We start from the raw sequence: 14,173 nt of genomic DNA, 5'->3' as shown, positions 1-14,173 counted from the left end.
CTACAAATTTAAATGAAAGGCAAGGGTGGTACAGATGTCTCCACGACACCCGCTAACAACAGACCAGGGCGGGGCCGGGTCCAGAACGCAGTCAAGCACCCCCCACAGGAGCAACGCACGATATATCCCTTAGGACCAGATCCACTTTGACCTCACCCGATGCCTCATCCACCACTGAGACTGCCACCCTGGCGCGCCGGACAATCGGTTTTCCTTTCCTAATTTGGGGAATGATCTCATGGACTCTCCCCAGACGGTACCTCCCTCTCTTAGTTATATCTTCTGGAGAACCAACCACCACTAATTGGCCAGGCTGTAGGTTTTCCACCAAACTGGCCCACTTTTTTCTACCCTGCAGGGAAGGTAAATAGAAAGAGATCCATTTCTCCCAGAAACTGTGAGATAGAGCCAGGTTATACCTATAGTCTCTCCGTAACTCATCTCGGTCATGAGGATTTCCTACTGATGAAAATGGGCTCAAGAAGGGGTTAAGGAGTGCGGCTGGGGTGATAACAGTAGAATCCTTAGGGTCATCACAGACAGGAACTAAAGGTCTTTCGTTGACTATTCTTGTGGCACTACCCGTAAATGTAAGAAGTTCAACAAAGTTGGGTTTCCGTGATGAGTTCCCAATAACGTGGGAAAAGGCAATTTTGAATTGCTTGACCATTGCTTCCCAGGCCCCTCCCTGGGCCGGGGCATACGGAGGAATGAACTCCCAGTTAATTCCCTTTTTTCGCAAAGAAGTTTGAATTTCAGAAGACTCCAGAATTTCTGGTAGTCTTTTAGATGCTGCTTGAAATGTGGTCCCGTTATCTGAGTACATGTTACGTATAGATCCACGCAAGTCTACAAATCTGGTAAATGCTAAAACAAATTCACTGTAAGATAGTGACGTCACAAGTTCCACATGGATTGCTCTACTCGCAAGGCAGGTAAATAACAATCCCCATGCTTTCTTTTGGCTTCTTCCCTCCACAAACGTCATTGGACCAAAATAATCTACGCCACTGTTGAAGAAGGGTTTGTTATAGGCCGTGGTTCGTGGTAATGGTAAATCCGACATAAGCTGCCTGATCGGCTTTGCTTTCTCTAAGGCACATGGAGTGCAGTCATGCAAATAATGTTTCACCGAGGAATTACCATTTGCAATCCAAAAACGTTGGCGAGTAGATAACAGTGTCTGTTGCACACCACAGTGATAGCTATCACAATGAGCGTCAAGGACAACTAGCCGTGTCAATGCGTGCCTCGAAGGCAAAATAAGAGGATGCTTCGCATCGACAGTTATTTCGGGAGACTTACTCAAACGACCTTCAATACGAAGTCTCCCTCGTGTGTCCACACAAGGACGATACTTTTTTAGCGAGCGCAACTCCTTCAGACACTGTTTATCAGCGCCAGCTTCGCTCGAAGCAAGACGTTTTGTTACCACATCGATCGACTCTGGCAGACCGTCACAACTTAACAAATCTCTATACACTACTTTCTGTACGTAGGAAACAACCCTATTTAAAGCGTCCTCTAGATAAGATGCATTTAACTTTGGTTTTACATACCCATGTTTCTTGCATTTGGATACAATGAACTCCGTGAAAGCTACAAGATAGGCGGCTCTCTTTTTCAACACGTACAACGTAGGTGCGGTTTCGATCATCTTGCTAATGGAGCCAGTTGCATTTTCTCTTACCGTCATCTCCGGTGACAGTTCCATTTTACGAATAGCAGCATCTGCTCCATTCACCGTTGGGACCTCGCCTTCCTGCATGAGAAAAGATGGACCGCTCAACCACATCTCTCTGGAACCTGTTTTGGTGATGGCGTTCGGTCTGGTTCCAACGTCTGCAGAGTTGAGATGTGTCGGACAGTAATGCCATTCGCTCACCTCTGACAAGAGTAAAATACGATTTAACCTACGAGTAACAAACTTGCATAATCGTAAATCAGGGTTTCTGATCCACTGAAGGACAGTATTCGAGTCACACCAGAAATGTTTTCTAAGATCAGGCAGGTGTAGTGCGTTAGCTGCTTGGTTTAACAGCTCCGTAGTATTAAGCGCGGCTACAAGCTCCTTTCTGGCAATCGGCCATGCACTTTGATGCTTGAGGACAACCCTACTTTTGCCAAAAACGAAGGATACACAAGGGACTCCCTTACACAGCCTACGTATATACACCACGGAAGCAAAGGAGTGATTGGAAGCATCACTGAATCCATGTAACTGATATACGATATCATCTGCGCAACACGGCTCGGTGTTTACAAAATACCATCTAGGTATAGAAAATTCTTTCAGCAAATCTAAAGAATGAAGCCACGACTTCCATTCTTTTATGTAGTCGGGTGGCACTTCGGTGTCCCAATCAAGACCTTCAATAGCTAAACGCTGCAGAATTAACCTAGCTTTTAGGAAGAATGGAGCGCCGAACCCTAGTGGATCGAAGTTTTGGCCAAGTTGGCTTAACATTGAGCGACGTGTGTACTTCTCTAAGGGTCGGAGAGAGCACTTAATGAAGAATGAATCTGACTCGGTTTGCCACACACAACCTAGAGTTTTTGCTACTGGTAAGTCTGTGTCGTCTTTTTTGAGGTCGATATCGCGAAAGGAAGAAGCTAACATCTCCTTTTTGAAGTTGGACAAAACATCCAACGCCCTTTTGTTGGCACTCCATTTCACCAAACTAAAGCCTCGGCTATCGAACAAGTCAATGGCTTCTTTTGCAATCTCAGTGACCTCATCAAGGCTATTTCCAGAGAATATCAGATCGTCCATATACATATTTTTTCGAATGGTACTCAGGGTCAGGTCACTGGCTCCAGTGGGGTTTTGTTCAATCATTTTTTGAATAGCTAAGCAGGCGATGTATGGACTGCTTTTAATTCCCCAAGGGTGTACACAGAATCTAAACGGAATTACTTTGCCCTTTTCGATATCATTATTCTCAAACCATAGCAAACGGAACAAGTCGCGTTGTTCCATTGGTAATTGAATCTGGAAGAAGCACTTGGTTAGGTCTGCCATTAGGCCAAACTTTCCCAATCTAAAGCGAGCCAGAACTTGTGTTAAAGGGTTTAATATGTCTGGGCCCGACAAAATCACATCATTAACACACCTACCCTTAAACTCAGATTTGCCGTCATATACCACTCGCTTTTTTGCTTGGGATGTCACAAAATATGGTAAGTACCACACACATGCCGATGAGTCGTCGTCTTTTACCGGCTCAATGTACTCACTGGACTGCATTTCAGTCATCGTGTCTACTAAGAATATTCGAACATCAGATTGCTTTAAAGCCTTTCGTCGTAAGCTCAGAACACGGTCAAGAGCCAAAGAGTGGTTATCCGGTAATTCAAAGTCGGTTTTTAACGGTACGGGCATTTCAAATCTCCCATCTTCAACTTTCATTTGCGTCTCAACAAATTTTTGTGCTATGACATCATTGCGGGACAGTTCTATCGTTTCATCTGTTAGGGTTAAATCCTTTATTACCTGTTTTAAGCGACTGATTTCAATCTCCTGCGCATCAAAACTGTCAAGACTAAGTGACTCCTCAGCGACGTTACCATTAATGGCAACACGACGTACTTTAGAATCACCAGAGATCATAGAACCTCGACCTCCACTAGCCAGCCAGCCCAGTGGGGTTAAAATAGCATGGGGCTCTTCCCGAGTCATGCCAACCCGTTCTTCTAATACTCGCATCAAGTAAGCATGGTCATTCCCGATTAGAATATCGACCGACATTTTGTTAGGTAACGAAATCAATTCAACATTATCGAAATGTGAAAACCTATTTAAGTCTTGATGCTGCGGCAATGTTTCGACATGGTCACTCCAAGGTGCGTATACCACTGCTTCCACATCACCATACAGTTCGTCAGTAACTAAGGATTGGATATTAAATTTAACCAGATCAGAGTGTATCTCTTGTTTGCCTGCTAGAGTGTCCATGCGGAAAGAGACATTATCCGCGGCTTTTAGATACAATTCTTTAACCAATCGGCTTGAAACAAATGTGAGCTGCGAGCCTGGGTCGTGTTGACAGTAAACCAGAGTGGTCTCTCCATTAGATGGGTTTATGACCCGCACAGCCGTGACACGATTAAACACTGCCCTCTTATGAGCGATGCTTACACTACGATTAGTGACGGCAGGTGCCGTTCTAAGACCATTGCCATTGCCCGATGTTCCTTGAGGACTCACATAAGCGTCGTGCAGTAGATAATAGTGCTTAAATCGGAAATCTTCGCCGCAGCGCCTACAATTACATGATTGGGTGCAGTTTTTTGCTTGGTGTCCTAGACGTAGGCAGTTTAGACAACGACCAGTCGTGGCGATAACATCCCGGCGTCGCGACGGCGTCAAGTTTAGGAACTCGGGACAATTGGGTAGTCTGTGACGCTCTTGCTTATTCCTACTCTCACAATAGATACAAAGTATGTCCTTCCTCGTACCCTCAAAAGAGCGGCTACCAAACGTGTCTTCTCGGCTCCCAGAACTAAAGCCAGACCCGCGACTGCTACCTTGGGTGACATTTCTGACAGGCTGTGCTGAGGTTTGACGAATACGCATAATGTGATTATCACTTGCCGACCGTTTTGTATCTTTTCTAGCAACGACTTCCTCCATTAAGCGTATGGCGAAGTCCGTAGAGCGACACGTCTCTTCGCAATTTACGAAATCCATTAGGCTTTGGAAGCTTGGTTCCTCGGTGCTACCATATTGCTCTTTCAGATAGTACAAAAAGTCTTTCTTCGCATATCCAGGTAATCGACCTGCCAAGTCTAGTACAAAACGTCCTTCTAGCTGATGACGCTGGTTATACGCTCTAGCGAAGAGGGTACACTGAGCCAGCTCGTCTTTGAATTCCTTTATTGAGGATGATGACATCCCAGATAATTTATTGCCATGCCGTATCCGCCGAATCTCCGGCTCCGCGAGAAATCCGCCTCTAACGCCAAAGCGCTGCGACAAGCGATCCAGCGACATATCGATCCTTTCCTTTTCGCTCCAACCAGAAGTATCCGATGTTAAGTTTGAAATGGTTTGCGCGGCGCTACGTACGCAGGCTGCCTGTAGCAAAGTCAGCCGATTTCCCTCAAATGGGCAACTCTCCATTAGTGATTCGATACGGTTTTTAAAAAATATAAATGGCATGTTGTTGCCATCATAGTTGATCAATGCGGCCCTGTCATAGAAAGTGCGACAATTATGATATTTATAGAACCAGTTTTGTTGATCCTCAGCGCCTCTGTTTGCATTAAGCCCTGGCGGGGATGTCATAACATGTCTAGTTTCACGGCCATCATCTTTAACTAGTGGTATATTACATCTCTCACTTTTAAGATCTTTCCTTACAGTTAAGGGGCATGTTTGTGACAATTTCACAACCTTCTCTCTATAAAAATCACGTTGATAATCATAATGAGGTTCTCTTTTAGCGGCCCCATGGGTCTCCCCGGGCGGTTTTGTCAAAACATTATCTTTAGTCCACGTTTTATACTTGTTTGTGAGGGCGTTCCCTGGAAAGAGCTTTCTTAGGGGAGTTTCTCTATGTGGCGGTTCCATTAAATTCTCCTGTTTAGCCTTGCTCTGTTTAGGTTGGGCATCTATGCTAGCGGCCCCATGAATGTCATGGGATCTCCCAGGCGGATTGACAATGTCAGCGTCCCACCTCTGGACCTTTTCTATCGCTGTAGGGATGTAGTCGGTGACTCCGAGACTACTGGCCGTAGGCCGTCGTTGCCCGCGCTCCGACCCTTGGTCCGATCCACATTGTGAAAACAATTCAAGCTTACTTTGCCTTGCTCTCAGTTCAGCTGCCTTGATCTGCATTTCAATTTCGGCTCTGGCTTCGGCTTCCTCTGCTTCGGCTTTGGCTCTGTTCACCCGCATCTGTTTTTCCCACCGCAACTTCTCCATTTCGAGCCGGATTTCAATCTCTTCTTCTTTTTTTGAACGGCGCGAGCGACTACTCGAGGCACTGGTGGTTGATTTTCCTTTTATTGTACCTAATTTTGTATCTACCTTGGAGATTTGCTTCTGTTTTATAGTACGTCTCAATTCCTCAATCTCTAACCTGACCTGTTCTGTAGCTTCAGATATCATAGTGCTATCCTTTAGTTTATTCGCAAGTTCTAACAGTTCTCCAAAGTTGCCCTCTAACTCCGCCATATCAACCAAGGCCCGCTCTAGCAACGCTTCATCATGTACCATGGAGAGACCTCTCCTTAATTCTCCAACCCCCTGCAGCACCTCTCTTTTTTTGTGTCTGACGTCCCTGAGCACAGCTTCTGCAGTGAAATCAGCATGGGTAAGGCTGCCATGAACCCCCCGAGGATACACCTGCCCAACGCCCGGGTGTTCCGCCGCACCACCCCCAGACGCAGCGCCCCCTGTCCCACTGCCAACGGGAAACGCACGAGACACCGGATGGACACCGTCACCTTCCATTTATCAATTTAAAAGAATTTACACTACTGTATACTATAGCCTACACACAGTAATAGCGACACACGTAACGTAATTGGACAGCGTAACCAACATTAATTAGGGACTTACCGCTCGCTGAGTTACGGTGACACAAGCCTCTTGACAAACAATACAGTAATTTAAACAAATTAATATACACAATTAGGCTACAGTAGAGTTCCAGTTTACAGCACAATCAAAGTTTATTAAAGTCCTTTCGTTGCAGGGAAGTGCTGACCACCCCTTCTGAAGTCTTCCTTGATTGAAGTTTAAATTTGTTAGTCTTTAAGTTAGTTCTTGTTCTTTTAATTCTGTCAATTTTCGTTATTTAGATACTTTATAACTTCTTTACTTCAGTTGTCGAAAGGTAATCAAGTTTTTATTTTTGGTTACAAGAGTAGGTGCTCACTGCCTACCTACAATCCCTCCTCGGTCTGCCTCAATCATACTTGCAATTGTTTCATGTTGTTTTTTGATTTATTGAGAGCGAGTTGGGATAAAAACTTGATTTTGTATAAACTTACAATGGCTTTAACACGACAACTTAAATCCGTGGTACACATTCATTTCTCTAGCTTGCTTTTTTCGATAATGAAAAGAAACTCAACACAAAGGCAGGCAAAACTGTGTCCAGAAACAACGGCTCCCGGCACGCAGCAAAAGGCGATAATCGGTTGTGAAATCTCTTTGCAGCCAGGCAAGCCACGTCACGCGAGACACAGAAGCAACGCAAATTCAATGTCAACAAAATTTCATCACAATTTCAATTCCGATCAAGAGGGCAATTGACCCGCCGGAACACTTAGGTTGTTGTTTGTTGGTGTATGTGGTGATAATAGTATCCTGAAGTGCAAACAATGCAAATACAAGTCAGGTACTTGTATTGAGGTTATGTTCTTCTACAAAGCAAAATATTGAGGGTAATGAAGTAGGCTATGGTTACGGTATATTCACTACATATGCTATTTTGGGTTCCTGCTTTGTAAAGTTTGGAAACCACTGGTTAAAATTATATTTTCACATATTAATACCTTCGTCCTTCTGCAATAACCACACTACAGATTTTGAACAAAAAACAGCCAAAACTATAATGCAATAATATCATAAAAACAGGTTTACAGCGACATACGTCAGGATCAGATGTATCTGGGAAGATGTGCTTCCAGAATTCCATGCACTTTATACAAGGAAAGCAGTAATTCCTGTTATATACTGTAGATGAAAACAACTGATCAGAGTTTAATTATCTATAAGCAATGTGTTTAATTATCAGGGATATCTAGAGAAGGGGATACGAAGGCTTTTATTACGTCTGACAATAGAAGGGCTTCTATTTATCATAACTAATCTCTATTTATGCTAAAATGACAATTAGCACTTGGAGTAATTTAGTAAACTTTGTTATGACAACCTGCATTGCACTATTACAACCAGGTATGGATAATGGATATTCAATGAATGCTCATAATCGCTTGTTAATTCAACTACCCGTATACTTGCTTTACACCTAGCCAACTGCAAAGGTTTTGTCAAAAAAAACAGCTAAACTGGTAACCTTTCAACTGTCTTTTCAAACAAGTATTCTTTAAATATGTTCTACATAACGCTTGCTAACTGTCTTGTGTAGCTGAGTGTACCAGCTGCACTACAAAACTTTCTGCAATTTTAAAAAGAACCGCATGTTCAACGCGGTACCAACTACCGCCCTTCTAGTGTCATGAGAATAAGGCAATCGCTCTGAGCCTTCGTATCCCCTTCTTTAGATATCCCTGTTAATTATGTATATGGATGTATCAAATATGAGAACTAGAGTTATTGATCAAATATGCTAATTTAAATATGAAATATAATTACAGTTCTTGGCGCTTGCATGTTTTAAATCGCCCGCTAAATACTTTCTAATAGAAGGCAGATTCGCAGTGACTCTATTCAAATACTACTACTAGAAGGAAAAATGAACGGCAAACGAAATAGGGGCAGACCACCAAGAATTTGGACTAATGATATTGAACACTGGTCAAGACTTAATTGCAAAACTGCAGTAGAAACATCTGACAACAGAGAAACTTGGCGCCTCATTGCCTCTAACCCTTGACCAGAGGAAGGAACTTAATAATTTAATGATGAAATACTTTCTGCAATAGTTGAATTAAAACTTTTATAACTTTATTTCTATCATATTTATTTTTACAATTTTGGTAAAGAGGTGACTTTCTTCAACCATAAACAGATAAAACCAAGCAACCACACGGCGTTGAACATAAGAACATAAACTATAAACTACGCACGTTTTCAGCCATACACACAGGGCTGCAATTTTCGCCTTTTTTGGTGACGAGGTCACTCGACATGCGCCATCACTATTCGACAAACGCCGTGCTTTACGGAAAAAAAACAAAAAAAAAGGAAAAAACTGAGAGAGGACTAAACGTCGTCAGGTCGAGGAACAATCGGAGGGGGGGCATCACGTGATGCAATAATAAAAGTGCTGACTTACGTAAACTTTCTTGCGCCAAGGAATTCAAAGCAAGGTCTGAAAGCGACGCTTCACACGAGAAACTCTCAAGGCATCAGCGCCGCCATACACTGCGGGAGAATGCTTTGATTGAAGTTCCAACGCCTGGCATCAAACATTTTGCAACACACGTTTTGTGCTATTCGACACAATGGGTTTCTTTTATTATATAGATCAGATGAAATAACCTGAGTCTGATTCGGTGAGTTCCTAACCTCTAACCCTAAAACGGCAATGATAATTAGGCTACGGTACCCGATAATTTAAAAAAAAAATTGAAAAAATCCCCCGTTAAGGGATCGGACTCACCAAAACGGGCCATTCCGACATTGAGTTGTCAACGTCTATGCCAGTTTGTATTTCGCCGTTTGAGCCAATTAACAATATTGCTCTGGTAAAATGACTGTTAGATACTTGCTATGAAAGTTTTTCACATGTAGAAAACAGCCTAGTTTCCGACCAGATGTTCAGAAATACAAATGAAAAAAGCCACTATTTTTATGGAAAGGAGTTCTCTTCCAGAACGTTTTGAACACTGCGGGAAAATGCTTTGATCGAAGTTCTAACGCCTGCCATCAAACATTTCGCCACACATGTTTCGTGTTATTCGACACAACGGGTTTCTTTTATAGATAAAATAACCGAAGTAGACTACTTTTAGTTGTCAACGTGTTTGCAAGTTTGTATTTATGTCTGACTTATGCACTTGTTGTTCCAAGATTGCAGAAATGTTTTGCAATGTGAAGAAAGAATAGTAGACAAATAAACACGGTTGCAACTTGACTACCTTCCACTAAAAGAGTTTCTGTGATTACGTAATGGGCGATTTTGCACATTCACAAAAGCACACAACCCAGCTAGCAAAACCCGTCGTTTTTACATTGATTCAACGTCTGCAGATGTTGAATCACAATGCATGACATGTATAAACAAGTTTGCTGGCTGGAAATCTGGACATCTGCAAGAAACTTGTCTCGCACCAGTAGGGATGGGCAATTCAGAATAATTCACTATTCCAGAATTATTCCGGAATACTAAATCGAATCCAGAATCGAATCCAGAATACCGAATCCTATTAACTTGCAGGCTCCAGCAACACAAAAAGTAAAAAATTTCAAGCAATGTATATTTGCAATTTTAGACACAAAAGCAACACAATCAAAGTAGATGTTTGTTGCAGTGCAACACATTAAGGCATTCCAAATGACTGCCAGTCAAACGGGAGCAGTGTTGCCAGATGCTGAAAGCTGCTTGGCACCAAAAAGTAACTAAAATTTCACCAGACATTTAATACCATAAATAAAGCAATTTAATAACTTAAATACAAAAGTTTTTAAGACATAAAAGACTGCCATTACGCAAACCTCTTGCAAAACGTTTTCTATACGAGCAGGGATTTTTGGCTAAAAAGATTAGAAAAATTGAAATCTTTCTTGAAAAAAATTAAGCGGAGAAAATTTCACCAGATTTCACCAAAAAGTTGTCTGGTTGCAAAGTCAAAAAGCTTGGCACCAAAGACCTCTATATTTCACCAGAATTTTTTATATTGGTGTCCTATTTCTTCATCTGGCAACACTGAACGGGAACGCAGCTTAGTTGCCGTCAAAATCGCACTGGAAAAGCATCGCTCGGAAGATGCTGATGTGGCAGGTATGCTGAAATATTTCAAAACCAACTCCTTTAGCAGGGGCATCTGCTCAATGTTGTTACGTCACTATCGCAGAGTCGCATACGCACGTGGATTGAAAAAAAGCATTGCACAATTGTGCATGTGTACAAAGCGTGAAGAAAATTGCGCGCTTAGTTTCTTTGATTGCTCATGTGAGCAAGTGACGTAGTGATGCATGCGCTGTGCGCGCACAACGAGTGCAAAATGTTTTTGAAAGTGCAGATGGTGTCAGTGCAAAGAGAAAAGTGAGTGAACCACACTTTTTTTCGGTTCACTGTCTCAAGCTGACAGCTTGCACAAGACTTATGAACATCTTTAAAACCGAATCTTATTACCCGGTTTTATTGCCGTTTTGGATTCGGATAGTTTAGGATCCGAATCCTTCTGGATTCGGTATTCTGAATTGCCCATCCCTACGCACCAGGCGAGATGCCATCCTTTGAAAGATTTAACAATGATGGATTGATGTAGCCAGTGCATGATGACGAAAACAAATTTGATTTCCTTTCCGTTATTTAACTTAAAGCAGGTAATTGATACAGCAGAAAATAATCGCAGAAGCACACAATAAAAAACCACAATAAAGCCTACTTATTACACAAGTTTTTTACATCAAGAAAATAGCCATGTTCAGAATCAGAACTGTCAGAAACACAGATAAGGTCGCTGTACATAAGAGTTCGCTTCTAGAAGAATAGTAGGTGGTCACTGGGAGTGAACAAGGTAAGGTAATAGGCAAGTTGTAAGAACAGCATAGCTTTGCCCAACTACAGATAGGATAGTCTTCAGTTAGTCAGTATCCTATAATGACTATAAAACAAAAGAATCCTCCAACAACACGAATGGCAAAAGCTTCGGTCGGTCTTACAGAGAAGCGGTTAAGGTTCAGCAAACAGCGAGTGAAGTGTGGGATCTGTTTGAAGGAGCTATCGAGAGAAGCATTGCCACGTCACTTTTGAACTTATCATTCAGGTAAACTTCCGGCTAATAGCATTTAGTAGCCTAACGTCGCAAAGCATTCTCAATTTTGAACATGTTTAATTTAATAGTGGTAAGCAAAAGCATGCTTGAGTAAAATGCGCCTACTACGTTTTCACTTTACAGTTTTCAACAAGAAAATTTTATAGATAAACCCGTTCAAGTGCATAAGGAACAACGCATCGATAGCCTACATTCTTTTCTTGACGAGACAGTGATGACGTTTCTGAGTTTGCACAAGCAGTTCGGTCGGTGAGCTACCATCTGCAAATACAAGGTCAGGCCCTGGCGATAGAACGGCTTCACTAGATGTTCAAGCTCATCAGGAAGTTGAAACAACCTCTCATGTTGAAGTACCACCAACAATCGAAAGATCTGGGTTTCGGTCTGAAGTTGCAATGTTGTAGCCTACGAAGGGGCTTGTTTGCCATCTTGGCACACCTAAAACGCTGTAACGTTACGTCGTTGTTTCGTATTATCATAGTATTGTTCCGTTTTCTTTTATCTGTAGTTCATTTTTCGCTATATCTTTGCTGTGTTTCTTGGTAACTTGCATATGTCACTCCTAACTGTGTTTGCGTGCGGGTACGTGCCTAACCATTTACGTACTAAGCGAGACTAAAGAGATGCCAAAGGAAAAATTCTCACAGTAGGCTACGCTAGGTGTATAGCCTAAGGGATTTTTTCTTTTGCGATCCTCAGTTTTGCGTTTACAACAGTTCTCTTCATCGAGCAAAACAAATAATATACATGTCCGGTAGGTAGGCTGCATAACTTAGCGCTTGATACTCCTTTGCAATCACTCAACCAGCATGCGATTAAAAACTTAAGTAAGTGACTCTGATACCACACAATTTGTGCGGTAATTCGCGGCCAAACGCTTATAATCTGACTCTTATGACATCATATTACTATTGGACAAACAAACGCAGAATTTTTGGTCGTTCGACAAGAAAGAAAAAATCGCAGCCTTGCATACACATGTTAGCCCTTTTCAAGTAACGAAAAATTAACTGATTTTACATCTACATTGAAATAAATAACTGATCTACTCAATGAATTGAAAACAAAATGCATAAGAATGAAACGGCAAAGCAGAGGAGAAAGGCACATCACGTGGCGGTTAATTCCGCAAGGCAAACTTGCATCATATGATGAATTAAGAAAAGACGTTAAGCAAATAAGAAGCACCTGCGGCAAACATCTGCGTATTAAGGCAAGGATTGCATGATTTTATTAGCAAAGCCTCGTGGATTTTAGTGTCAAATTCGGTGAAACATTTACGTAAAACTCTAAAAGATTTCAAGGATGGTCTAATTGTTTAAACATGATTGGCAATCAAATATATGGTCTTTAATGGCACTTCCTCTGTTCCAATTAGTTAAATCTAAGTGCTCCCTCACTCTCGTGGCCACATGCCGCTTTGACATACCACTGTATGATTGTATGTACAGTTCGCATCGTGCAAACAAGTGAACACAACATTTGAACACAAGCATTTTTAGTTACCGTACTTGAAAAGAGCTAACATGTGTATGGCCAAAAATGTTCATAGTTTATGTTCAGTTTAATATATAAATGTTAAATGCCGTGTGGTTGCTTGGTTTTATCTGTTTATATTTATTTTTACTAAAGTTCAAGTAAATTGATCTTACCACAATAACATAGGTTGGGAGTATCGTTCTCAACTGGCACAAAACTTCCATGCGGTCGAGCACCCATTCTTATCACTGCTATACAAAGTGGACAGGAGACCAATATTTCACACAGTAAGGACCTTATGATGATCCTCCTTTAGGTGAAACAGGCTGTCAAGGGTTTAGGATAGTAATAACAATATTTGATTTAACATTATAACTCATATATTTTCAAAAAAATGCAATGTATCTGCAATATACAAATTGTATGTTTTAATTATGCAGCAAAATTTAATTTGCATTTTGTGTTTGATGTCGTAAGCACCAAGGTGTTTTTCACCATTGTAATGAAGGCTACATAACAGAGTTTCTGTTACACTTTTATATACTTTTAACCAGGGAGTCGAACCGAACCGGATTTTTGTAAACCGGTTTTGGTGCGATTTTGTCTGAACCTTAACCGGAACTGAACCGAAAATTTGAGTTAGCTTAAACCCTAACCGAACCCGAACCGGTTGAAAAAAGCGGTTCACTCCAGCATTACGTCATTGTTCGCATTGTGGTAAGTGAAGTTGTACGTAGCATGTTGTTATCTTGGAGGTCACATTGTACGGATGAATTATAGCCTATTCCGTAACACACGATCCACTATCATCGATGCTTTGGAGAGGAATGTTTTGAGGTAAACAACTTCTGTTCTGTGACATCATAGACAATATAGTTTGATTGTAACTTGTGCAACAAACAACAAAGGCAAGTTAATTGATCAAAGCAGTGTTGAGATTAGTGTTGCCAACCTTGCGGTTTTCACGCCCAATTGGGCTAGTTAGTAGTTAGGCAATAGTAGGCCTAGGCCTAATTTTATCGGACCCAAACCGGAACTTATAAAACCGGTTTTA

At 41.7% G+C, this 14,173-nt stretch overlaps 1 protein-coding gene across 1 annotated transcript in view; it reads right to left on the bottom strand.

Moving 5' to 3' along the window:
- The window catches only part of LOC145780146 (uncharacterized), a 36,897-nt gene extending 23,389 nt beyond the window's left edge, over positions 1–13,508 (bottom strand). The window contains exons 1-2 of the mRNA XM_082591857.1: positions 13,293–13,508; positions 7,605–7,687 (exon numbers count right to left, since the gene is read on the bottom strand). Coding sequence (XP_082447983.1) covers positions 7,605–7,687; positions 13,293–13,359 — 150 coding nt within the window. The 5' untranslated portion in view covers positions 13,360–13,508. The remainder of the gene's footprint in view (positions 1–7,604; positions 7,688–13,292) is intronic.
- Between the last annotated feature and the right edge of the window lie 665 nt (positions 13,509–14,173).

Source organism: Aplidium turbinatum, chromosome 11, assembly GCF_918807975.1.
Source record: "Aplidium turbinatum chromosome 11, kaAplTurb1.1, whole genome shotgun sequence".
Lineage (NCBI taxonomy): Eukaryota > Metazoa > Chordata > Ascidiacea > Aplousobranchia > Polyclinidae > Aplidium > Aplidium turbinatum.
Note: the sequence above shows the minus strand (reverse complement) of the source record. Positions and strands in the feature narration are given on the sequence as shown.